Raw genomic sequence first — 25,915 nt, 5'->3', positions numbered from 1 at the left:
CTGGGGAACAAACGTCAATGAAATATTATGAACTTCCTCTTCGACTGTAGAGACAGCTGTTATAAATAGCTAGGATTATTTTCAGACAACACTTGTGAGATTTACTCAGCCCTGGTCTGATCTGGTCTGGGCTGAGCCTCCGCGTGGGATCTGGTTACAGGATTTGGCCTGCAGTGCCCAAATGCCCTTGATCCATGCAGCTGTAATACTGTACGTTTACACATGTGTACACAATGACTTGCAGTGTCACAAGTAGGACTGAATGCAGGAAATGCATGTTGGCTAAAGTAATATAAAGTCCCATTATATAGAAAATCACAAATATAATAGATGTGATTCAGTTGCTAATGAAAAGAAAATGAAGACAAACAATGATGAGAAATGTAACCAGTCACAATAAAAAGGTGTAAGTTGAGAGACAACACATGAAAAGGTGCTGGGGGGATGTTTGACCATGGTGAAGTAATATCATGGTTATGGGCCATAAAGAGGGGAATGTGAACAACATCAAAGGAATCTGACCAATAAATATTATTAAAGATTATATTCAACCTGCCATGCCAATGGAATCAAAGATGTGTAAGACTTTGGTATTTTTATATTTAGAATTTTTTGAAAACTCCAAACTACAAGAAAATCATAACCACCACCATCAACAAACATGGTCAAAGTCATCCAAGGATACTCTTGGATACTCCTCGGATCCAAGGATACTTGCAGGAGTTCTTGTTTTTAGTCAAGAATTGACAATTCTTGTCAATTCTTGACTAAAAACACTATAAATTATTTCAAAACACATTTATTTCATATAAAAGCAGATATATGATGCAATACATCTTCCCCAAAACTGAAATGTCATTTTTCAGGTTCAGAATTGTTACTTTAAAAAAAGTTAAACATTGTAACAAAGTTCCTTTTAGCTAACAGATAGTAGATGTTATTTGTATCCATTATGTTTCGCTATTGCTTTATACATAATACTAAAACTTTTGCTTCCTTTAATAAACTTATTTATAGCTAACCGTATCAAAAGGTTGTGTTTCACATATTTAGCTCAGAGGCTTTAACACAGTTTTAAAGCTTTTATGTTAATGAAATGAACGAATGAATTTTATAACATACAGAAGCCAGTAAAAAAGTAATATTAAACATTTTGCATAGCCTAACACAAACTTAAGCCCACTCATCAAATTCATTTTAACTTAACTCATCACTTAACTTATCACTAAATTAAAAGGATGCAGATTATTGGTTTTATCACAGCTGTAGGTGGGCTGAGTCAGAAGTCTTGGCCTGGAAAATCCCAATATTATACTCTTCGAGAGGAGTCACCTTTGTCATATGATGACTTACCTTCAGACTGTTGTAGCAAAGGAATCACACAGTGACACAAGCACTACACACATATGTATAAAAAAGATAATACATCATTAATGTAAGATGGAAAAAGTGGCTTTGGATCCGCCTTACCTTTCGGTAACCACTGAGACACTTCTCCATGGCAATGGAAAGGAAAGCAAGGAAGTTTAGTCTCCACAGTGAGAAAACGGATATGATGATTTAAGCAGGAAAATAGGAAAACAAATAATTACAACCCTTTTGTGACCTAGACTTACAGTAACAGGTTTTTTAACTGCCGTGTCCTCATCAGTGAAGATCTAATTACAGTTGATGGAATGACAGTGATTAGTGTGTTATTCTACAGTACTTTACTACCAATAATCTGCATTTGTGGCCACTGTGCTCTGTCTTTTCCATTTTATTTTCCTTTTTAACAGTGTGTTTTCCTTGGAAGTCAATCACTTTGAAAGTATGTGTTCTTATTTTAAAATAGAACTGGGCAGAGACGTCTCAACTCCAAGATTGTGTGTAGGAATGTTCGTGTGTGTGTGTGTGTGTGTGTGTGTGTGTGTGTGTGTGTGTGTGTGTGTGTGTGTGTGTGTGTGTGTATCAAGGCTACAGATTTCCTGTTGATGCCAAGCTGTCAGAAATGCCTCCAGCTAGGGTCAGAGGTCAAAGGATGTGTGTCTCTGTCACTTCCCCTCTCTTAACACCAATGTGCGATGCCCCTTTGCAAAACACAGGACATACAAATCCTGTGTGACGCTCATGCTGAAAGATATCCCTTTTTATGCTACTGCTCATGAATTATGTATCAAAAAAACCTTTTATAGCGCAGGATTAAGAGAGATAAAAGCTGAATACTCTCAAGACAGACCCCTCTATGTGCTCTAAAGCTATCTTTTCTGTGGCTTGGCCATTCACCACACATATTATGATGTGCCCAAATAACTGGATGTAACCTGTGGTGATAACAGTGAACCAACAGGGTGTGAGGGGTCTGGAGTCATCAGACAGTTTAGGAAGGTTATGCGAATGATGCATGTTTATCTATCAGATTGAAGCTGTTTATATGCTTCTGTCTCACATGCACCAATGTTCGACTCCAGTGTCAAACATTACCCCTTTACCCCTGGAAGCATTCCTTCTGAGGAAGTGCACCACTATGAGAGCACAAGTCCCTTATTTGTTTTTAGAAAGCCAGCGATGCAAACGCCTGCCACTTGTGTGCACTGTATATCCTTAGAGAAGCACAAGTAGGTTCCGTCATGCACACGCTCAAACAAAAATGCATCTCTCTCACACATACGTACACACTAAATCATCTGGGTGGGTGTTGTAAATGTCTGAAGCAGGATGCTGTTTCTAGAAGGAAACCATGTTTAGACCAACCCTGTATGTGTGTATGTGTGTGTGCATGCAATGATTAGTTATGTAACAGGAGCCAAAACCATAGGTAGCCATTTTGGGGTAAAATGTAGTTCATTTAAAATAAGAATTATAGCAAAAATAATGTTAACTTAAATCAATGAAGAAACAATGACATGTTGAGGTTGCAACACCTTACAAAGTATAAAGTATTGGCTAGATGGTAAAAATAGACAGCTCGTTTGTAGTAGTAAAAACGCCAGAAGTAGTGAACAATTGAAATTTTGGGGCATAATTAGTGCATAAATATATCCAGCTAAGTATAAAATAGCTTAAAGTAATCGACAACCTGCTCCTAGCTAGCTAGATTGGTGAAATATTAGCTAAAAGCAATGGTTTAGTTGGCAGGCAAAAGCTCATTAAGCTCATTAAGCTAAGTTACCTCATTGCAAAAGGTAAAAGGTTAAATACCAGTAACAGAAAGGTTAAGAAAATGTTAGCTAAAAGTAGCTTTTATTTAGCTAAAAGAGAGAGAGGTTAAATCCTAGCTAAAAGTAAAAAGTAAATTACTGATAGTGTTCAATTAAATGCTAAAAGAAGATAAATGGTAAAAAGAGCAACATTTTTTAAACTAAAATGAAAAGAAAAGTGAAAAGTTTAAACGGTTCAAATCATATAATAATATGTTAAATAAATAGTTTACTAGCTAGCTAAAATTAGGCCTAAACAATAGGTGAAATATAGTTCCTTTAAGGTAAGAAATGATAGAAAGACAAGCTAAATATATTGTGTAAAATAATGATTAAATAGTTTAAATATAAGTGGTGTATAAATCATAGTGAAAGTAGATAATTTGATGAAGCATCTCTGAATTCTGTCACTCCAAGTAATATCCTACAAGTGGAAACTTTGACCTGAATGGAAAAACAAAGAACAATTTCTGTCTTTTTAAATTAATGGCATTAAATAGTCTAAAGTGTAAAATCTGCTTAAAATAGCAGGTTCAAGACAAGAGATAGGGCATTTCTGACTGAGGCAAAAAATGTTAAAAACCACTGATCTAGACTTTTATTAGCTAGACTTATGCATAGTTTATTTTACTGAAGATACAAATTGGTTTACCACTCGCTACGAGAGCACATATTTTTTATCTAACTAAAGACACATACTCACATGCACTTGTAAAACAAAAGACACATATCCTCTGTAAGTGGCATCCATCTTGAGTCAGGCTACGTACTATATCCTTCCCGTGAATTCAGCCAGAGAGGCAACATCCTCTGGCTGCATGAGAGGAAGCTCGCCTCACTGTGACTCTCCGCTCTGCAACAGGTAACACCCCAACCTCAAATCTCTGTGCCAATGCTTGTAAACTACTATCACTACTGTATGTCTACTGATCCTCGTGCCATGAAATAACATTTCTCTATCAGGTAAGGGCTCCCACTGAAAGATACTGCATGTGGTTTCTTTTCATTTCAGAAAGAGATTTGGGATCTTGCATGCATTTCAAATGAACCTACTATCTCTGATAGTTGCATTTTAACTTCTCTTGGGATGATCTTCTACGCACGTTCTCTTTCTGCTCAATCTTAGGCGTTGCAATTCTTTGGGGAGGAACAAGAAACACACACAAAAACCGGATCACTTTAACAGAAGCTAAAGGAATAAAGAAAAAAATGATGGAACTGAAGATCCAGCTGATCCCGACAGGGGAAATCATCCTTTCTCCAGGGAAGAATGGAGAAAACCACTGCCACAACTGCAAGGTCAGTTTGCATACACACTGTGACCATGGCTGAGGCCAGCTCTGGAGTCAGATTTTTCCACTCATCTTTCATTCCAGAGGTTTTATGCGGCTCAGTGGGTAGACATAGGTGCTGACACAGCTGAGGTTATAGGGTTCATCTCCCACAGGGTTGACATTGAGAAACTTTTACATAATTTAAGAACTGTAAATTGCTTCAGAATCTGCTGTCTGTGGTGATAAATCAAATGATCTGTGGTTAGTAAATGCATTTAAATCTTGCTTGGCCCTGAGCAGCGCTCTCCGAATTATAATGCGCATTACTCAGAGGTAATTATGCATGTCAAACCAGGCTGCCTCTGTAATTTCTGGACACGTTAGAGACATCTGTACTGTGTTACAGAACAAGACTCATGATGCTAAGTGTTAATTAGAGTGAATAAGAACCCTCTTTAAAGAAGTCACGGTGCTTTAAGTAGCAATTTGACATTCATAGTGTCTTCCCTAAAACGTTCTTTGGTGATACAAAGGGCATTTTTGGATATTTTCAGTAAATACCAGCACAGTTATAATATTGTAGGAATGTGCAACATTGAGTGCAAAAGGTTTAGTGTCAGCCCTCACATAATTAATTATAGAGAGGATGTTGTGAGTCAAGTAACCTCACTGCATATGATGCATTTGAAAGCTGCTACATCCAATGTTTATATGCTAACAGTAAATTGATTATAGAGCGGCTTATAGAGAATTTTCACCAGACTCCCAGTTCCCTTCAGCTCTGCACAGAATTCTTACCCTGTTTTGGTTTGAAGGCCAAATGTTTAATGTTCTCCCGTTGTGCTGCTCGAAAAGTCCAAAAGCAAAGTTACCAACTAGCTGGTGAGCACAGGCAGGTATTTCCAAGTAAAGGTGGTTGAGCACCCACAGCAGGGCTAAAACAAAGGCAAATATTGAACTTGTTTTTATCAGGTGGTACAAAACCATCCCCAACTTAATAATGACACTGGGTCATATTGTAGTATCTGGAGGAAGTGGAAATAAAGGCGCTTGGCTCTTTTAAAGGGACAGTACCTAACCACTGGTACAGATATGTTGATGACACCTGGGTCAAAACCAAAACCCAAGAAGTAGAATCCTTCACTGCTCACATCAACTTTGTGGATAAAAACATAAAGTTCACCAGGGAAGACACAAAAGATAACAGTTTGCCATTCCTGGGCTGTGCCGTGCGCATCAAAGAGAATGCGAACCTCAACTAGTTTTAGCGGAAGCCCACACACATGGACCAGTACCTCCTCTTTGACTCCCACCACCATCTGGAACACAAACTTGGAGTAATCAGGACCCTACAACACTGGGCAGAAAATGTTCCCTCTTAGCCCAAAGGAAAAAAGAGAGAACACACACATGTAAAGGAAGCTCTTAAAACAAGTTGTTATCCTAATTGGGCTTTCATCAAGTCAGCAAAGATGCACAGAAAAGAAGATCAGACACAAACTAGGGAGGATCAGAAAGACAAACGCAACAACACTGTCATCCCCTATGTAGCCGGTTTATCAAAAAACTCAGGAGAGTCTTCTCCTACACGTCTTCAAGAAACTCAAAGAAGTCCAGACGCTTTTCTTTCCAGGCTTCTTAGACTACGATAAAATGAATGACTGAGAATCTTCAAAGACATTTTCCTAAAAACAACAGTACAGTAAAGTACAAATAAAATAAAGTACAGTAATGTAAAAAAACAACAAAAAAAACACATATATATATACAATCTGAACTAAGGCATAAAATGAAATATCCTGTCTTCTTGGAAAGCTTTCTTACATTAGTAGGAAACAAAAAAGAGTTTTTACAATATCATATCCCCTGGATGAGGTAGATTTGGTGTGTCTGTGTATATGTGTTCATGTGTAAGTGTTTTTGTGCATGTCTGTGCGTTTAAGTGTGCCTGAAAGCCTTTAAAGGACCATATGACAGGAAAGTGAGTGTATCAGCATTCTCTCAGATTTGGCCTGTGCTTTGATGCAACGTTTCCTGTTGTAGAAAATGGAAGTTATGATGGTGTAGATGTTAATAATGTCAATAATTAATGTTAATAATAACTCAGCGTCCAGCCTAACAGCTCCAGGTCAGTGGCTCTGAGTTTTACTGGCCCATGTATATTTTTACTGGTCTGCGTAAAGAGAAAATTCTTATTTATCTTAAGTATTAAATATTAATATTAGTACACCCCATGCCCCCCTTTAGACTCACCCCTGCTTGGTGTAAGTATTACAAATAGAAAAATAGGATGGCTGCCATCAGCCTTCAGCAAGCTGTCTAATTTAAATCTCACATCGGAATAATTTAACAGTTCATCTTGTTTTTTTATAATCAATTTATCCAAGTTAATCGGCGAATCTTTGTAGCTTTACTAGCAAGCCTAGTTAAAAATTGGTGCTAAATAACGAAGGAAGAATTTCAATCTCCAAAACTGAAGCAGAAACAGAAATTGTCTGTGCCGTAAAACAGGCCATAATGTTAGTCGGATAATCCTCTAGAACAAACAAGAAAGAGGTCCAGTTCAGTGCCTTTAATTAGCAGAGAGGAGGCCAAGTAGACACAGATGTCGAGCAAAGCTTCTGTGCTCCTATGTTTAAGACTTATCGGTTTCCAAATGGAAGGAAGGGGAAAACTATCTATAGAGAGCAAAAACCTTTTTGTATTAGCGTGTAAACATGCCTTTAATGGTTTAAAGTTTGGCATTTAAAATAGGAGTCTATTCCTCGCTTTTGAAGCCTGTCTCAAGTGGCCATTAAAGGAACCACAGTTTTTGGCAGTAGCCATAGCTTTACATGTAGGTGAGCACACACAGTATAAAGAAATATGCCCAGACTCTGAAATAGACTCTATATGACGTGACTAACACATTTCATTTACATTTCAGCAGTTCATACTGTATGTGCTAAGCTCATATGTAATATCTAAATATAGTTGTCTACAGATTGAATGGAATTAGCTTTTTTTTAAAGCAGTCCCTTTATGGGATAAGGTATCTTTTGGTAAAGTGTAACCACTGGCAGACACAGGTTTCAGATTTCTAGAAAGAGAATTGTGGTGTGGTTAATGCAGCCTGCTGCGTGCTGGTTAGTAATGACTGGGGAGGACTGGAATGTACCGTAGCCTGGATGGGAGGAAACGACAAAGACATTCCAGTACATGGCTTCATTCGTTCCCCTTCCCACATTCCTTAAAGGTCAACTCACCCTGCGTCTGGGTACATGTGAAAAGTGTGCGTTCCCTGACCTATAATGTGCCTGTCTTTCGACATCAAAAATCGACACCTACAATCACAGCACAGCACAGCAAAACTCAATTAGTCTGACGGTAAATTAATTCAGCACGAACAACTATGTACTGACTTTACTGATGAAGTGTGCAAAATATTCAGAACATTTATACAGTTCAAACTTTCCACAGATAATGCTTTTCCCCCTTTCTGAAAGTCTGGCAGCTGGTCAGTGAATGCTGGGATCACACTGAGTTTGTAGGCTAATGTAGGACCTTTTTGCTGCATTACAGCAGATAAGTCAAGTAAACCTTTTTGGTTTTTGTTAAGTGAAATCAGAACGATGTGGTGTTAACTGATCCTGGGAGAAAAGGAAAGATCAAGTGTGCTGCTGTTTGTTGATTTTGGAAGGGAAGTGAAGAGGAGACAGGGCTGGGCCTGAAGGTAAGGGGCCAGTGTCATGACCAGCTCTTCTGCCCATCTACTCAACGCCAACAGGATACAACGTGCGTGTGTGTGTGTCATTAGTAGCGGGTTGTTTGAGGCTGAATCGATCACCCCCCCCTCTGGCAGTGAAGTCACATTACAACTGAGACTGAGGTCACCTTCACATGAGCACAGTGCATAACTGCAGTAATATCTGATACAAAGTCCAGTGCAGGGGATTCAGACCTGGAATGTTTAATTTATTAGAGAAACAGAGTACAGTTAGAGTTTATCATCTAGGCTCTGAGCTCATCACTGACTGCACTTGTGACACACATAGAAAATGGGGAGTATTATGCTGTCAGAGCCTACAGGTGTATGGTGGGATGGTGCAGTTTTACTAGCAAGCCTAGTTAGGGGTTCACAGAGCAGGCAGCGATGGAGGGCAGCAGTAGCACTGGCAGGTCAGAGAGAGATGGAAAGTTTTGGTGCTTAAATGTACAGCCAAACTGCAAGGGTTCAGCTGTATGAACATGTTTAGCTGTCAAGTTTTCCCAATGAATATTCTTCAATGAAAATCTTAAAGGGTATGATTATACTCACATCTAACCAATAATGTTCATTATTGGTCTCCTCTAGAGTATTGGCAGGCGAAGACAACCCTTATTTAACTTATACTTAGTGCAGGAGCTTCATTTATGTTGTCTTTTTCTTATAAATGATTCAAATATTAAAAAATTGAGTCTGTCTTACCCTTGCATAATCAGCTAACTTTTTTTAGTAACTAAAAGGCATGAAAATGTGTTTTTATCTTATATCATTATCTGAGTTACAGGCCCTCACAGGGGTGGATGAACATTTAGCACTCTTTGGTTTGCATCAGATTTTCTAGAATTTCTGAGCCTCATAACTTTGTATTGCATGCACAGGAAAAAGCTTCAGTCTTTTCATGTTTATCAGGACTATGGGAAGAGAGAACGCATGAGTGACACAAGATATGACAGCTGTGTCACGTCTGGACGATGCTCAATAAGGACAGTTATAAAAAAAACCCCATAAAAAGTGCAAATGAAATATTTTCAAATATACATCATGACACTGACTTTCACTCATTCATAAGTACAATAATTTAAAAAAAAAAAAATCATACTTTTTTAAAAACTCCCAGTAAACCTTTTATTCATTCTCTGCTACTCTCAGTGTTGTATCTTAAAACTTCAACAACCTTTCAGTTATTGTAAATGAAAATTTTAGCAGCAAGGGTGGAAATTTCTAGTTCTTTTTTGTGGATTTCTTTCTTACCTGAAAAAAAACTTGGGACGATATGTAAAGTAAAAACAGAATGCAATGGTTTTAGAAACTCAGAAACCCATATTTTATTCACAAGGGAACATAGAAAACATGCCAAATGTTTGAACTGAGAGATTTGACTGTTTCATGGGAAATATTAGCTTATTTAGACTTTGATGGCAGCAGACTTTAGAGTCTCCTGTCACGAGGTAGAGCTGTGAGTGATGGCGTGCAGGTGCAGTGACGCCTGTTTGGACAGCAGAGGGTACGAGAACCCCGTGAAAACGACGAGAGCCGCTCAATGGAACCGCTGAGCTGCAGTTTGCCGCTGAATGGCCGGCTGGAATGGCACTGGTTAGCGGTTCCTCCAGACTCAAATATCTAGCATTTTCACGTCTACTTTTATGTCTGCGCGCATTCGTTTTCTACCCCACCCGTTAGAGGTGCCGATGGATGAACTTTTAACCCGCTCAGAGCTCAGATGGGTGGACAGCAATAAATGGCTATGAGTGTAGTTTGCGATCTCCCAGAGAGTTTGGCTTTAAAGTGAAGGGATCTGGTTATGATCTTCTAATTCACGAAAGCTGTCTGTGTATCATTCCTCATTTAAGCCTTTAGTCTCTGTCAGCTCACCGAGCACGCTGCCATTTATCAGGCTGGTAAAAGCAGACATTGTTTGTTTTTTTTAATTTCTAATGTCCCAGAGACAAGAAGATAACAAAACCGCCTGAAGAGTATTAGCAGGCAAATCATAGTGCACGACCTGTCCGAAAGAAACTCATGACTCCTACGGGAGCTGTAGCAGGGTGGGTTTTTGGTTAACTTCCTGGTATTACGCGGCTGTGCTGTCCTTTGATGACAGAAAAATAAAGGAGAAATTACCACACCACTCCCATAGAGTTTAACCCCCGACAACTACGACACACTGGCAGTTTGTTTCATACTAGCATATCAGTTCACGAAGCATAGTGTAACTGATACCTGCAGTCCAGGAGAAGCCTCCGCGCTGAGGCAGAGCCCACGGTTGGAGAACTGGGAGTGGTGGTGGGAGGGTCAGGAGAAACCCGGCACACAGTACGTTACCTACTGACTAACAGTGACCAGTCAGTAAGTGGACTGTCTGACACGGCGGTGAGACAACTCCAAAACCTCGGGCGGTGGAAGTGAGTGAAAGAAAAGCGGCATAGCGCATTTGACCTCGGCTGTTGTAAGGTAAGCTTTCATCCAGTTTAAACACAGATTTTAAGCTAGGTGCCTCCCGCGCGCTCCTCGGCAGTTGCCCCACTGTGCTAACTGTTAACTTTGGCTCTTTCCAACCTCACGGCTGCTGTACTGGTTACAGCTGTGATACCGGCCAGTCTCTGCTCAGTAATTCGTGACAGTGCAGCATGTTTGAGTGAGTGGGCTGAAAGTCCCCGTGTGCACCATATGGAGAGAAGCTTTTCACCAAAACGCCATTGTAAAAAAAATAAATAAATAATAATAATAATAATGTGGGGTTTAAACGCGACACAGCCTGTTTGTGACTCATTTTACTCAGTTAAACCATACATCAAGACTCGTAATACAGCAGCAGGAGTCGTATTAGTACAGTGTGGTTAAAGCGGTTAAACTCGGTTATCTACCGCTGCTTCATTGTCTGTCATAAGTAATATGTTAAATTGTGATGCATTTCAGCTAACCTAGCTAAGTGCTTAAGTTCAAAGTTTAAACATGCCCTGCTGGTGTGTTGCATATATACCGGTTTAAAGAATCAACATTACATGTGATTATTTTAAGTGTCTATGAAATCCAATACGAGACCCTTTTTTGTTTGAATGAAGTTTGGTCTGGCATTCTCTCCTCCGTCATGCGTACACTTGTGTAGGCTTGTATTTTCTGGGAGCTGGCTCACTGGCGTTCATTGAAAAGCAGTGCTGTGGACTTTTAGCCACGTAGTGATTTGGCCTATAGCCCACAAAATCAAATCCTTCAGGTTGGGGTTGTCTTTTTATAGACGCGAGACAGACACAGATTAAGACAGCAACTACACGGCTCACGTCACAGGCTTGCACACCTGATGCAAGCAGAAGGTGCTGCGGTGTTAATCATTTTAAATGAACCATCTCTTAATGGAGCTTTAAGAGACCCTGTGTATGTGTCAGAAGACGCTGGACTTGTGCTGAGAGAGAGTGTCTGCAATTGAGGAAGGGCTTGGTCCACAAACCTGTCCACCTGTTATCCTGTGTGTGGTTTGGAAGAGGTAAACATAATGCAAGCAGCTGGCATGTAATGCAGCCCACAGGTGCTGATGGCTGTCACGGGATGAGAAATCTGACCAAAAATACTGAGGCAGTGTTATAAAACCATTATGCTGTTTTTATCTTTGAGGAAATTGTGTTTTGGCATCTGATCTGCTGAGCTTCATCTTGATTATAAGAGAAGTTGATTACCCACCCAGCAGAAAGGGGAACGCAAAATAGCCTGTGCTGTAAGTTAAATAAATGCATGTGTAGACAGAAACCAGAAGATAGAAGTTCAGACAAGTGAGCCAGAATGGGCGGGATAGTCCTCCAGGGGTCAAGCTGCAGCAAGACCAGCTGACCAGTTCCTTCAAGGTCACCTGAAGGGCAGGGCCTCCCTGTGCTGACTAGCATGCTGCAGCTGCTCCTCAGCGTCCTGTTAAAGTGCTCCAAGTTTGATACAAGCTCCTTTTTTAAATGGCAGCTTGTAACTGGAGACGATTAGCCCTGAAGCAGGGTTTTACTGATCTGCAGGGTGGTCTAATTTGGGTAGCTCTTTAAAGAAAGTGCACATGGTGGAATTTTCAGCGTGCACAGTCTGCACAATTATTCTACTTGGCACAAAATGCACATCAGCGTGCAGCAGTCAATACATTTTTCCAAAGCAGTTCCACCAGTTGTATACTCTGTGGTCAGTCACTTTTAGCTGCAGTTTCCATTGGGCTGATGTGGGCAGAGGCTTGAAGGCAGTTCTTCCCTTAGTGCTGTACTGCCGGCTTTATTTTATTTTAATGGGCTGGGCTTTCGGAGATATTTTGGTTCATGGCTGAGGCCGAGTTGTGGTGAGAGTGAAGTTTGGTAGTTTAGGGTGAGGTTGGGCTCTTCACTGGATGTATTCCTACTTCTGCATGGCTGGGTGTTTTCACTTTCCCACTTTAAGCACAAACACAATGCAAGGGTTTGTGAGATGGGTGCATGTGTTTTTTTGATTATTAAGATAACGTTATGAGCTCAGTTTTTTTTCCCACACTCTCAGTTTTAATTTCACATCTAATTCTTACACGGATTCACATGAGAGGAAAAAGTTTACTGGTCCTGGCTTGTTCTTTGCCTGTTTATCTGATCAAATACTAGTCATGCTTCCCTCCACATTGTTATGGAAGTTAGTAGATTCCTTCATGCCAGATTTCTGCTGCCAGTTTCTGCAGTGCATTGCAGTGAGACCAGATGGGTTAGGGGATTGCCTGGAGCTGAATAAATATTGAATAAAAAAGAACACTGGGCGACTCCCACTTTGAGCATTTTGTTTTGGCGGATACAGGACCTGCTGTTGATGGGGTGAAGGTCTTCCCTGGCCTGTAGTTGCTCAGCTGCATGTCAGGTGGACTGCAAAGGGCACACCTGACAGCCTGGCTCTTAGCCAGATCACTACCATCCGCTATACAACAGGAAGAGAGAGGAACGCTTGCATGTGTGAATGTGTGTTGATACACGCTAATGTACTTAAACTTTGCAATAGGAAATATTCACTGGGGGGGGGAGACGGAGAGGAATTTCCCTTCATTAACCTCATAATGTCAACTTGTCCTGTCAGACTTGTTGATGTCAGCAAATGGGATGTGTGTTAAAGTTACGCTTGTCATGGTAAAGGGAGTGTAAACTTGAATGAGAGAAATGTACAAAACATTGGGTTTGTGGGCGGGAATACTGTCAGGGCCCATGCACAAGTAATGCCTCCTAGGTGACTAAGCTGCCTGCATGTAATGAGGTTTGGGTTAAGTAAAAAAAAAAAATTAAATTAAATTAACTGCCATTTTTGTACTGAAGAAATTATTAGTTGAACTGTTGACTGTATATAAAAGATGGATGTAGACACAGTGGCATCTCCCATTGTTTTCTAGACTCTGCCCTTTGAAGCCTCAGAGTTAGCTGGCACGTTATTTATTTCTCAACTATAAGTGACCATGTTTGCACAGGAGGGTGGAGTGCTTAGTTAACAACTAACACTAGTGAGCTTGGTTGGTAAGCTGCGTCCATGAACAAATGTGATGTACTGACACATGATAATGATTAAAGTTAATACTGCAGTTTAAAAAAACAAAACTGAAGCAGAAACTTCATGCATGGGCTTTCACATACAGCATACCTAATATTTGTTAAATAATTTCATTAAAGATGCCAACACAGTCAAGAGACTCGATACTAATGGAAGTGAGCTCTAGTAGACGTTGGCTGTGTTGGTCATAGTATTAAACTAACTTTGGAAAAAAAAATTGGGTTGGGGACCGCTGGTTTAGATGACGACTACCACTTGTTTGCATGTGGGAAATGAAATCAGACCTTGAAATGGGAAGGTGTTGGAGATGCTGGAGGGGAGCGACTATTGATCTACCCTTGGGCAGACAGACTGTTGGAGACAGAGAGCACAATAACAGATTAACAACAGCCATGTGGGCTGGTACAATCCATTTCTATGGTTGTAGACTTTCTACATGCAGAATAAACTTTTTTGTTTCTCATCTCACCACGACTGATTTCTGGATAAGCAATCTGTGAACAACTAGCAATGACTGTGTGCTTGTTTCTTAAAGGTTCAGATTTGAAATAACAGAATTGCTGTAAAAGCTGAAGTGACTGATTGATAGATTTATTTTTTGTTAATGCAGAAACTTTGTGTAGTTGAAGCACTGGATTAAAGAAAGTATTCAAAGGAATTCAGTTAAAGTTGAAGGACCAAAAGAAAGTGTAGATCAAAGTCATTTGAAAATTTTTCCCCAGTTGTTCCTGTTTTTTTTTTAATAAACTTGGAAGCCGATGTTATTGTAAGCATCAAAAGCATTGCAAGTACAATTTTCATGAACACTGACATTTGCATGTTAGAACAGCTCAGGTTTTTCATGTCATTTACAGGTTAAGACCTTAAAGTCCCTGTGACGTTAAAGTTGGCCTGTGATGCTATTCCTGGCATGGGTACTATAAAAGTACTAAATGCTCTTGTTAAACACAAACAGCATTTCAAACAATGAGGTCTGCATGTGCACAAGCATTACCTGCGGGCCCAAAGCATGAACTCGGACAGATTTCTTTCTACTCTTGGCTCTGTGTGATGAGAACAGGTATCCTTATATGGTCAAATGGCAAATGGCCTGTATTTGTATAGCGCTTTACTAGTCCCTAAGGACCCCAAAGCACTTTACACATTCAGTCATCCACCCATTCACACACACATTCACACACTGGTGATGGCAAGCTACATTGTAGCCACAGCCGCCCTGGGGCGCACTGACAGAGGCGAGGCTGCCGGACACTGGCACCACCGGGCCCTCTGACCACCACCAGTAGGCAACAGGTGAAGTGTCAAGGACACAAGGACTGAGACTGTCCAAGCCAGGGCTCGAACGGGCAACCTTCCGATTTCAAGACAAACTGCCAACTCTTGAGCCACAGTAAATGCCACTTGCTGTTAAAATGGACAAAAAAGAAGTTGTAATGTTTGTTCAAAAGAAAATTGGCTGAAAAACTGGATGTCTGCACACACAAAAGTTCTCCACTAAACATCCTGTATCAGTGAAAGCACAGAATCACAGTTAATGTCATTTACCTTTGTCACAGAATGATCTCGATGAAAAGATGTCAAATAGACAGGTAAGACTGCAGTAATTCAGTGCTTAGACTCAGTAGTGGGGTAAACATCAGTGCCATTTCAGTGTAACACCAGTCAGTCACTATAGTTAGGGTTAATCAGAATGAATCTCAAATAGTGAGCGACACTGCTCTCTTTATTGTTGCTGCACCACTTTACAGTTTGATGGTGTTTGTTAGTGTTAGGGTGCTGGAACCCTCTAGCTGAATGGAAGTAATGAGAGCTTGTCTCTGACAGTGAGTCAGAGTGTGTTACCTGTATGATGATGACTCGCAGTCTCGTAGGGTATGTGAGTACAGTATGTGCGCCTGGTTAGTTTTAGCTGTGGGCAGCTGCTTTAGCATTTCCATGTAATTCTTTCCCACATCCCAAAGCTTGACGAGTGGTACAGCGAGCCCTGCCCTGTTGGGAAAAAATGCTATGAGTGACTGCATCCTGCTTCTCCTCAGTATTACAGCCTTGACTGGTGTGTGACTGGAAACCACCCTGGACATGAGTCAAAATCCACACCAGCTTCACTGCCATTTTTGTACATGCGGTGTGACTGTAGGAGATGGGAAGTCCTTAAAAGACTGAAAGTTGAATGCTTGAGTTTTATTTATTTATTTGTCACAGTTCAAGTGTATTTGATGTGATGAAACAGCAAAAAGAAACAGACTGATGCCTGCTAACAGCCCTCAGTCACATCTGACAGGTTGAATTCGACTAAGTAAAGAACTGCTCATTCATGTTTAGTTACACAGTGCTGACTAAGTTGCTTCCTAATTCTGTTCTGTTGTAAACAGCCTCACCTGCACACCTTTACTCAGATTAACCCGATGATACAAGCTAAAAAGGTAATCCGATTTCCTCTGCTCTTGCACTTGTTCAATGTGTACTGGCAGGCCAGAAGGAGAGGAGCTCTGTGGGTGTTTGGAGGATCTTCTGCTGTGTAGTTCTGTTGTAACATTTTGGATCATTTTTCTTGGACTTTAAACCCTACTGGATTTGGCTCAAACGCTTACCTCCAGGTTAAACACAACAGTTATAAACGTACAATAATAGATATTTATTTGAATTGTACTCTGGCTCTGCCGCCCACATAAGCAGTAGGTAGGTGGTCTGAGGAACAAGAACACTCTCCTTGTCCTTACACTGGGCAAGTCAAACTGTGTAAACCATCCCAAAATAGGCCTAGAACACCTGTACATTTACCTTTTTAGTCAGGTGCGTGCATGTGTGTGTGATCTGTCCTCCTTACTCTAACAACAGGCAACCAAAGCTCTCTGGATCCTGCTGGGAACTTGCATGTGATTATGTCCACTCCTCTCCTGGTTATGTAATGTTCAATATCATCTGTCATTATAAAGGCACACCTACCTGCTCTGTGTTTGCTGTGACATAACACCAAAGGCAAATCTCGGTGTTTGTTGAAAAAGCGTTCATATTGCGTGTCAGTGATTGTGTATGCTGATGGGCATGGGAGCAAATATCAGAAAAATTTAAAGCTTTTCCCACCTGTGCAGAATTCAGACAGGCTCAAATTTTATTCTTCAAATAAATTCCTCATTGTAGCCCCTCCCTACTCAGCACCCCTCTTAACTATGATAAGATTCAGGTTTACTATTCTTAGCTCACTGCGTGACTCATTCAAGTCAGATGTGTTCACACTGAAATTTGAGAGTGAGGCATGTTTGTGTCATGTGAAACTGGAAAGCAGATGGAAAAGAAAAAGTCTGAGAAAAAAGAACTTGATGAAATTCCTTCCCAACACAGTTGCTGCCCTTTGGTTTAGTAAGCTGCCTTATTAAGTACACTTGTGCCTAAGCGGTATTGGACATAACCCCGAAATTTAAACCTCATCGCAAAATGCATACTTGCTAAGATTCTTCTCCCTGGGTCCATATCTTATATCTGTCTCAAACTGTTAATTGACAGATTTTATTTCTTTGTTTTTTATGGTTTTGTGACAGAATGAACTCATATCAAGTGTAAGAACCAAAAAGGACAGCTACATGTATCAGTATCAGTATTACCTGAGATCACTCTGGTTTTTTTTTGCTTGGCTCCAGCCTTTATTAGTTTCTGTACGCCGTCATCGTACAGTATCTGGTAATGGTAGTTCTTGCTCTGCTCTACAGCCCCATGAACCAGATCTCCACTTGCTCCACCTTTTGGTTGGAGTTGACTTCCAGCTCAGTTTTTTAGAGAAGGACTCTTGCCACCAATAGCAGTCGGAGATGGGGGAGTTGGAGTATGTCTGACCGTGAGGCAAGGTCCTTGCTGGGAAAGCAGCAGATCAGTGATCACCACAACATCAGCCTGGCCAGTGAACCAGCTAGTGAGTAAACTTAAGATAGGAAGAGTTGAGCCTAGTATATAATATTGTTCAACTGTGTAATGTGAGAATAGTGCGGGTAATTGTTTAGTAAATTCAAAGAGTGGGTGTGTGTCATTGAATGCGCTACCCTCGCCTAAACCAAACAGGGTAGTCCAAGTAGTTAGAATACCTCTGATGCCAGAGATTCCCCCTTGTTGAGCTGTTGAAAGAGAGCAACTGTCTGCCCTGATTCTCCCAACACTGCCCACAGTTCATGTGTGAAAGCAGGTTAACTGGAGAGCATGTATAATAAGAGCCTATCCAAGTCTCCCTTGACTACCTAGATAGCTTATCATTAGTCAGTTCTCAAAGTTCTGGTATCAAAGTTCACCAATAAACCACATTCACTATAAAATTCAGTGATTGTTTTAGTATGCTCTCATATCTGTTGTACTAGCAACACAATAATTTATATAGTGGCTTTCATGAAAAACTAGTTTCAAATAAGTGTTGCAGGACTCTGAATAGGCAGCCCAACTTACAGGAAAGAAAGTGTGTGTTTGTTTTCATTTGCCTGGAGTGTGGTGATAATAGGCTGTCCTTGGGTAAGTCTTTGAAGGCTTCTCTCTCTCCACCTGCTTGTTAACCTTTAACCAAGTCTTTCCATGGAGCTTTGATAATGTCAGTACTAATATAGGCAGGGGTTGTCTTAATCTGAAAAGAGAGAAATTAAATTAAAGGGAAGAAAAGTTATGAAAGAAGTGTTGGGGAAGGAGGAGGTTGACTGCGTGAATTATAAGTGCACAAATAAGAACCCTATTCTTTCTGTGGAAAACTCAATGTGGCATGAAGGAAAAGGCAGATAGCAGCGGAAGCAAAGACGAAAATAAAGCAACCTATGGAGTCTGGAGGAATGCAAACAACAGCTGATGGATGAGATTAGAATGGCTGGCATGAACTAGGCTTTTTTGACAATTTTTTTTTTCCCCCCCCTGATGTCTTACATATGTACAGTGTCCTCATACAACCATGTAATGCACATTAGTGGCCAAAGGACACCAGGTTCTGGTGTAGTTGGGTTAGGTTACTGTTCATTAATTCTTCAGTCAGTCTGTAAAACCCTAACAGTGTGGGAGTGTTGGTACTGCTAAAGCCTAAAAATATTTGATTGTTTTTCCCAGGCACAGATTCAGTCCATTCTAATATGGGCTGTCTTGAATTTAGACGATTCATTGACAGACCTGTTGGTCGTGTAGGGTTAATGTGTAAATGTGTTTAATCCTCCTGTGTTTCACATGGTAAGGGGTTTATGTCATACTTTATACTAAAGCACTGTGCTACAACACTGTAAGAGCTTTCAGTCACCAGCTGCAATCCAGAAAGGAAGGAATTGGAAGGGTGGGCGATTAAATCCTCAAAATTATATCACAGTATTTCAAAGAAGTTTGCAATAATGGTATTTCTGATGATGTAGAAAGAAAGTAGTGAATGTTTTATTGATGATTGCAGCTTGCAGGCAGCAGCCTTTAATAATGAAAATTAAATGAAGCTTTTTTCTTCAGCCTTCCTTTCAATGGGGGGCTGTTACTGATAGACTACTTCATTGGTGTCAACAACGTGCTGGCTGCAGCATTATAATGCAAGAGCAGAGACCCAGTATAGGTCAAATGAAAGTTTTTATGACATAAAAATGCATATTGGCATGCATATTGGCATGCATTCGGTATACTGTGGATACAGGTTTTATAGTGGAAGGTATAATATTGCAATATGATGCTGGAATCTGTCCATCTGCGCACAGCTGGAAGATGGGAAGGTCCACGGTGCTAGACTTAGGGGATTGAATTGAATTGATGATGCAATTCTGATCAAAAAGTGCCACCAAACATACAAGATTATATGTTAACACAACAGGGCACCCTGCCAAACTACAGTGTGTATGAGAGACACTGTCAGATGACAGATTTGCTCTGGAATGACTTTCAGTTTTCCCTTCAGGCCCAAAAAGATCTTGTTGAAGTTTAAAAGAACAAAAAGCAAAATTACAACATCAGCAGCGCCTTAAGCCCCAGACAACCAGGATTTCCTACTCCTGATTTATGTACAGCATATTTGCCAAATCATCACAGTTACCCTGAGCCACATTCCTGCTTTACAAACAGAAATTAGCAACTTTATTATCAAAATATCTACAGCCCTGCCCAGTCTGACTATGACAATTGGTTAAGACGTTGTTACATGTGTGTCTGCGTGCGTGTTTGTGTGAACTCTCTGCAGTACTAAAGTGAGACTTGGAACAACTTGGCTCTTGTAGGTTCCCCAGCGGTATTGAATTATTATGGGTGTGGCAGTTGATTGAACACATTCTTAAAAAGATATTTAATCACACTGACTAAATCTAAAATGGGGATTCTACAGTTTTATACTAGTTCTGTCCACTCAGTCACCACTTTTTGACTTTGCATTCACAGCCTTATATTAGTTTTAACAATCGGCAGCAAAGATTTTGTGTTTATCATTTTAACATCAGTATAGATGCCGGAAATGTTAAGCTGAGAAACATCACTGGGAGCCTCTATAAGCTTGTACAATACGTTTGTCCATATATATGTTTATGTTGATGTTGCGGGTTAAAGAGTTCCATCTTGCGCATTGTTTATTTGTTTATCTATTTATTTATTTATTTTTACATTTGGTGGCTTCCACACATATTCTGCCCTTCTGTCTCCCACATATTACCACTCATCCCCATCTCCACCCTCATTCAGAAAATGCTTCTGTCTCTGTTTATTTCAGTCTCAGGATGCCAGTCGCATCTGGCAGTGCATTTCATCACTGAGGATGACCCATATGTAGCTGTCTAGTCACTACTTGCTGGCTAAAACCATATGATATGTGATATGTTTTTCACTAGAAGCCCACGTTGTGGTTGTAGGTGGATATGAATATTTAGATGAAAGTGGGAAATGAAGTGAACCGTGATGTCTAGCTAAAGTTTGTTTAGTGTAGATTCTTTTAGTATAGTATGACAGATGTGCATTTCTCAGAAGCAGTTGCATATGTATGTTCTGCCTCAGCAGCCCTACCCCAGTCAGAGAGGAGAGCGTTCAGAAGATGTTGCAGTTAAACTTTGTGTGACCAAACTGCAGAGCAGCTCCCTTGCATTGGGAGAGGGTCTGTGTTAAGTTACTGTCTCAGGAGATTGCTCTCATCATTTAAGCTGTTCAAACAAGCCTTCGCAGTAATTTGTCAAGTTTAATGTAGGTTTGTGCTGACATGTCAAAAACACTGTAATGACAAACTGGATGGCCTTCTATTCAAACTTTCACTTTGTCAACTCCCCTTTTCTCCATATCCTTGCCTCCTGTACCACTCACGTGTAAATTTAACTGAACACTAATGACTTTATTGTATTCCTGTATGTGGATGCAGGCAAACACCAGCTAATTTTGATTGCTCTTAATTGATCCTTTATAATTTAAAATTTTATAACCTGAAAAAATAGAAAGTAGATAATAGGAGGGAGAAAAATAACACAGGCAGAGATAGAAGTCAGAAAAACGGCTCTGAAATGAAATAACGAGAGGAAAGAGGCTTTAGTAGTTGGTACTATTTACACTGCTTTAACATTCTCAGTAACTGCACATGTGCAAGCTTCTTTGCAACCAAACTCCACCTATCATGCTGTGACTGTCTTCATCTGTTGTCATTTATACTGGCCTGGGGAATGCATGTGGAAGGGAGGGGAGGTGCTTTACTCACATATGTGCATGGAAGGACAGAGCTATACCATGCAGAAAAAAATTTGACACTCTTTTGGCTGTAATCTGGTTTTGTTTTGCCTCTCAGCTGAACTGTTATTAACATCTAATCAGCAAAGGGGAAGTGCTCAGAGTAAACAGGAAATTTGCTGTTTGGGAACATAGCAACTTAGTCCATTTAAATGCTACTGGACTGGATGCATGCCGATTTGCCCAATTTTTGTGTTGTTAGTCAAATCTGATGAAATACTTCCTTATTTATTTAGTGCAGTCTAAACAGTATTGTGTGCATTGTTTATCCTGTATTCGTGACCTCTGTAGCTCATAGCAATAGCAGCGTCCAGGACATGCAAATAGACACAACAAGGAAAACGTGTGTGTGTGTGTGTGTGTGTGAGGACCAAAAATTTGAATGCTACTATACTTGTGGGGACCAACAGCCGCTTATAGGGACAAAATGCCCATTTGGTTAGGCATTCATTTTTGATGGTTAAGGTTACTGTGTGTGTGTGTTGAGTATTCAGAAAAGATTTGTCTATAGGAGTAGTCAAAACTAAATGTGAGCAGTTAAAACATCTGGCTAGTCAGTGGAATTGGTATGAGTCTGTAGTGGTTTCTCAGAAGCTCCTCTCCATATAAGGCCTGCTGGGTATAAAAGGACTGAAAGGCTCTATCAATAGAAGAGCAGGAAAAATGTGGAGGAGAAAGACTAGAAAAGGTGAAGAGGGGTGGGAGAGGGAGTGAAAAAATGTAGGAGATATGAGAGGGACACAAAAGAGACTGAAGGAAAGACTTAAGGAGTATTGGGACAGATTTGCACAACACAGAAAAAGGGGCGGGAATGGGGGTAGGACAGGCAGAATGTGTACTACGTTTTGAGTTGCACTTCGGCAAGTCAACACCTGCCTGATGTTGAAATGGTTTGCTGAATTATTTGTCTGTGTTTTTTAACCTCTGTACCTGCATATGACAGTCATACATACTTTGGGCATTCCTTTGGGTTTAGAGTTGACTAGGTGTTAACAATAGTTCCCTCTGTGTCATTAGGAGTTGGCTATACCATTTCTCACCATCTTTCTCATTATTATTGTTATTATTATTGTTATTATTATTATTATGTAATCACCATATGTTGGCTGCATGGGTATACAGTGGTATACATAGTGTACAATATCAAGGATCGAGTAAGATATTGAAATCAAGTTTCTGTTAAGTTTGTCAAAGCAAAGAAATTTTGAAGACATTGCATACTTCATAACTATTGATCTGTAATGCTAAAGCTAAGAATCTACTATATGACCTGTGTTAATGAGATGCCAGTCAGCTTGACCTCTTCTCTTATGCACAACACTAGGTGTTATTGAATGGAAAGCCACACTGCGTTAATTGATTTTTTTTTTCCAATTTTTTCCAGAATAGATTTTTTTGGGGAGTCTTTATGAAAGCACAGAAGCATATATGGCTACATGGAAGCCCTTCTGCATTTCAGTGCATGCTGGCAGACTTGTTGTGAAGTGTCACACCCATTGACCCCTGCTGGGCCTGTATCACATCAACATCACCAGCTGTAAAAACAGTTTAAAATAGGGTGTTAATTTAGGGTAGTGTTTTACGGTTAGAGAGCCGCCTCCCAGAAGTTCTCTTCAGTCTGAAAATGTAGTTGAAGAGCTGGAACCTTAGGTAGTAGTGGCTTAGATGAACAAACTGCCTCCCTCCATTCACACAGAAACCATCTCTGCAAAACTTGGCTGCCAGCTTAGCTCAGTCTAGGATTATGGCTTTGTGGAGGATGCTAGACAATCTAGGAAATGCCAGCATGACCAAAGTGCTGCTACAGTGGAAGTGTTGGGTGTGTATGTGTGTGAAGGGCAGGGAGTGTCCCGATATTTGGTGGGTGCAAACTGGCCTGCAGTTTTTATAAACCTAATTTGAAGCATGCGGCTCATCTTTTGTCACGTGGTTTCACACCTGATCTTACTGGCAACATCACACTTATGCTGTGCTATGGTCTAGTGCACATGGACACACACACACACCAACACACCCACTGTGGTGATTCACTTAACCCGGAGGAGTCAGGCCAGTGAGAGAGTCACATTAAGTAGGTGGCAGAGAGAGAGAAACAGGAAGTGTCTGAGTGTATCTGAATCCTGGGATTCCCCCTTGTGTTAATATCGTGTTAGGCCACCATAAACTGACAGACCACCGGTTATGTCAGAAAACACACACACACACACACACACACACACACACACACACACACACACACACACACAGTAGTTTAATGTCTTAATTCCTCTTTAGTACAACACTTTCACCATCTGTCACCAACTTCCTGTCTCTCTCGCTCGCTCGCTCTCTCGCTCTCTCTCTCTCTCTCTCTCTCTCTCTCTCTCATATATGCCCTCTCCTCTCCGTTTCCCGACTCTTGTTTGCCGCCCACTTGGCCTGCATTCTTTCACTCTGACATCAGGGCCGCCCAGCACTGCCATTTATTTTTTCTCTCCTTTTTTTTCTTTATTTTGTGTGTCTTACTCTGCTTGTTCTCTTGTCTCCTTTACTAGCCCTGGGTCCCTCACTACCATCCCTCCATCTTATGGAGCTGGAATAAAGAATTATAGTTGTATTTCTCGAGATAAGGTCTGAGATGACCTTATTAGAGAAATTTCCTCTGTGGCATCATAGAACTGAAATAGAACTGAAAAAAAAGTCTGAAAGAGAGGGTTTAGTGCAGGTTGAAGTTTTGCTCTGTGATCACTTGAAGTTAATATTTGAAACTTTTTCCGTGTTTAATATAATCCATCCATCGTTCTTACTGTATGAGAGAAAGTGAGGAAATCCATCCACAGCATATATTTCTTAACTGAGTATCTAAAGGGACATACAGGCTGTTTGTGCTGTTGACCTGCTATTTATATTATATGAGAAATGGGAAGAATAATAAATGTTGGTGTTAAAATTGCCTCAAAGGCTGATGATTTTACATCATTATTCAGAATAGAAAGTGTAAATAGAGTATGACGTATGAAGAAGGTTTATGAGAAGTGGGAGGAAGTATGAAGGAGAGAGAGTGAAAGAGAGAAAGTGAAATGTTGAGAGCATGAGAGGGTAGTGGAATGACTGTCTAATGTTAGGATCTTGTTAGTATTGATGTCTTGGTTGGGCAGCAACACACAGATTTACAGAGACTTGAAGCAGGAATTTAATGGTCCAATGGAGCACAGGGAGCAGCTTTAGATTTTCTTTATGATTTGTAGCCAGTAAACCAGGGTCTGATCCTCCTCTGGCTTTTGACTCACACTCCTATTCACTCCACAGCAAAGGAAGTCCAAGAGTTCATGCAATATTTATTGTTCAAACTATTGTGATGACTTGTATTAGCACTGATTACACGAACAGCTTTGTTATGTTGGAAGAACTTGTGGAGGAAAACCAGGCCCGACTGAAAGCTACAGTCCACAGAAGGAGCCAGTGAATGGACTTGCTCTGTGTGCGCGGTGATTTTTAACGCCGAGGATGCACTGAAATAACACGTCTTTACACTTGGCTTTAGTAATGATAATTCTCTTCCCTGCTTTTTCATCAGTACTTACACTGACAGCGCTTCCTTACATGTAATTTAAATCTGGAGGTAATTATAATGGACATGAGTGGGGAATTTATAAGGGCATACGGATTGTACATATAAAAGAACATTAATGTAGAGTGCGTGTTTCAGTCGCATCCATTTGTTTTATTTCTTTATCTTGTCTCAGTTCAAGCTTTAATGGTCTGTTTCGTAACCCTTATCGTTCAGGCCCAGTCTAATCTTTCTGGCACTAAAGCTGGTTTTGGTTTATGGTGCTATTTAACAGCAAGGGCCAATCCCAAGCTGTTTTGCTGATCTAGTCACGTAATATATATCAACATGTTCAATGCCTGAGATGTGTCATTATGATGAAACTTTTAGAGCACAGGCTGAAATTGAACTATGCAACCCTTTCATCAAGGGTGTGCTCATCATGATGCAACGGTGGGGCGCTGATAAAGAAATGATCCTGAAAGCTTGGGAGGAATCTTAAAACTGTGACAATCATTATGATCTCACCGAAGCTGATACTACAGATTTGAAGTGCTCAGTTATATTTACTGTATGTCAAAACACTTCTTGGTTTGTTATTCACAACGACTTTAGATTCTTAGACAGCAGGATGCGTGCTTGCTTGCACACCATCTGCATCCTTTATGTGCACTATGCAAACAACGTAAAACGCAAGAAACACTGGCCAAAACTCCACAGGCAAGCTTTAAATAAACAAATGAAGTGTGATTGTGTGTGATAGATGCTTGAATCTGTGGAGTGTCATTCATTTTCTATGGTCTCTGGATGTCACGTTGCTTCCAGTCCACAGCTTTACTCTGTGGAGTTCAATGAAGTTGTCTTTATGTAAAATTACATGAGAGCAAGTGTTACATTTGTACTAAAAAAATAATGTTGGTCTGCTATAGCCATTGACTGTATATTAAAAGATGGACACAGCCTCTGGAAGAGCCTTAAACCTGCATTCTTTCTA

At 40.4% G+C, this 25,915-nt stretch overlaps 1 protein-coding gene across 2 annotated transcripts in view; it reads left to right on the top strand.

The window, feature by feature from the left end:
- The first annotated feature begins 4,008 nt into the window (after positions 1–4,008).
- The window catches only part of LOC308401702 (unconventional myosin-Ic-like), a 58,924-nt gene continuing 37,017 nt past the window's right edge, over positions 4,009–25,915 (top strand). Inside the window, exons 1-2 of one of the 2 annotated variants that reach the window (XM_080890044.1) lie at positions 4,009–4,142; positions 4,306–4,478. In XM_080890044.1, coding sequence (XP_080746170.1) covers positions 4,389–4,478 — 90 coding nt within the window. In that variant the 5' untranslated portion in view covers positions 4,009–4,142; positions 4,306–4,388. Of the gene's footprint in view, positions 4,143–4,305; positions 4,479–10,432; positions 10,650–25,915 lie in introns of those variants that run through there. The other variant, XM_080890046.1, reaches the window with a different exon arrangement.

This window comes from Rhamphochromis sp. 'chilingali' (assembly GCF_963969265.1).
Source record: "Rhamphochromis sp. 'chilingali' genome assembly, chromosome: 8".
NCBI lineage: Eukaryota > Metazoa > Chordata > Actinopteri > Cichliformes > Cichlidae > Rhamphochromis > Rhamphochromis sp. 'chilingali'.
Note: the sequence above shows the minus strand (reverse complement) of the source record. Positions and strands in the feature narration are given on the sequence as shown.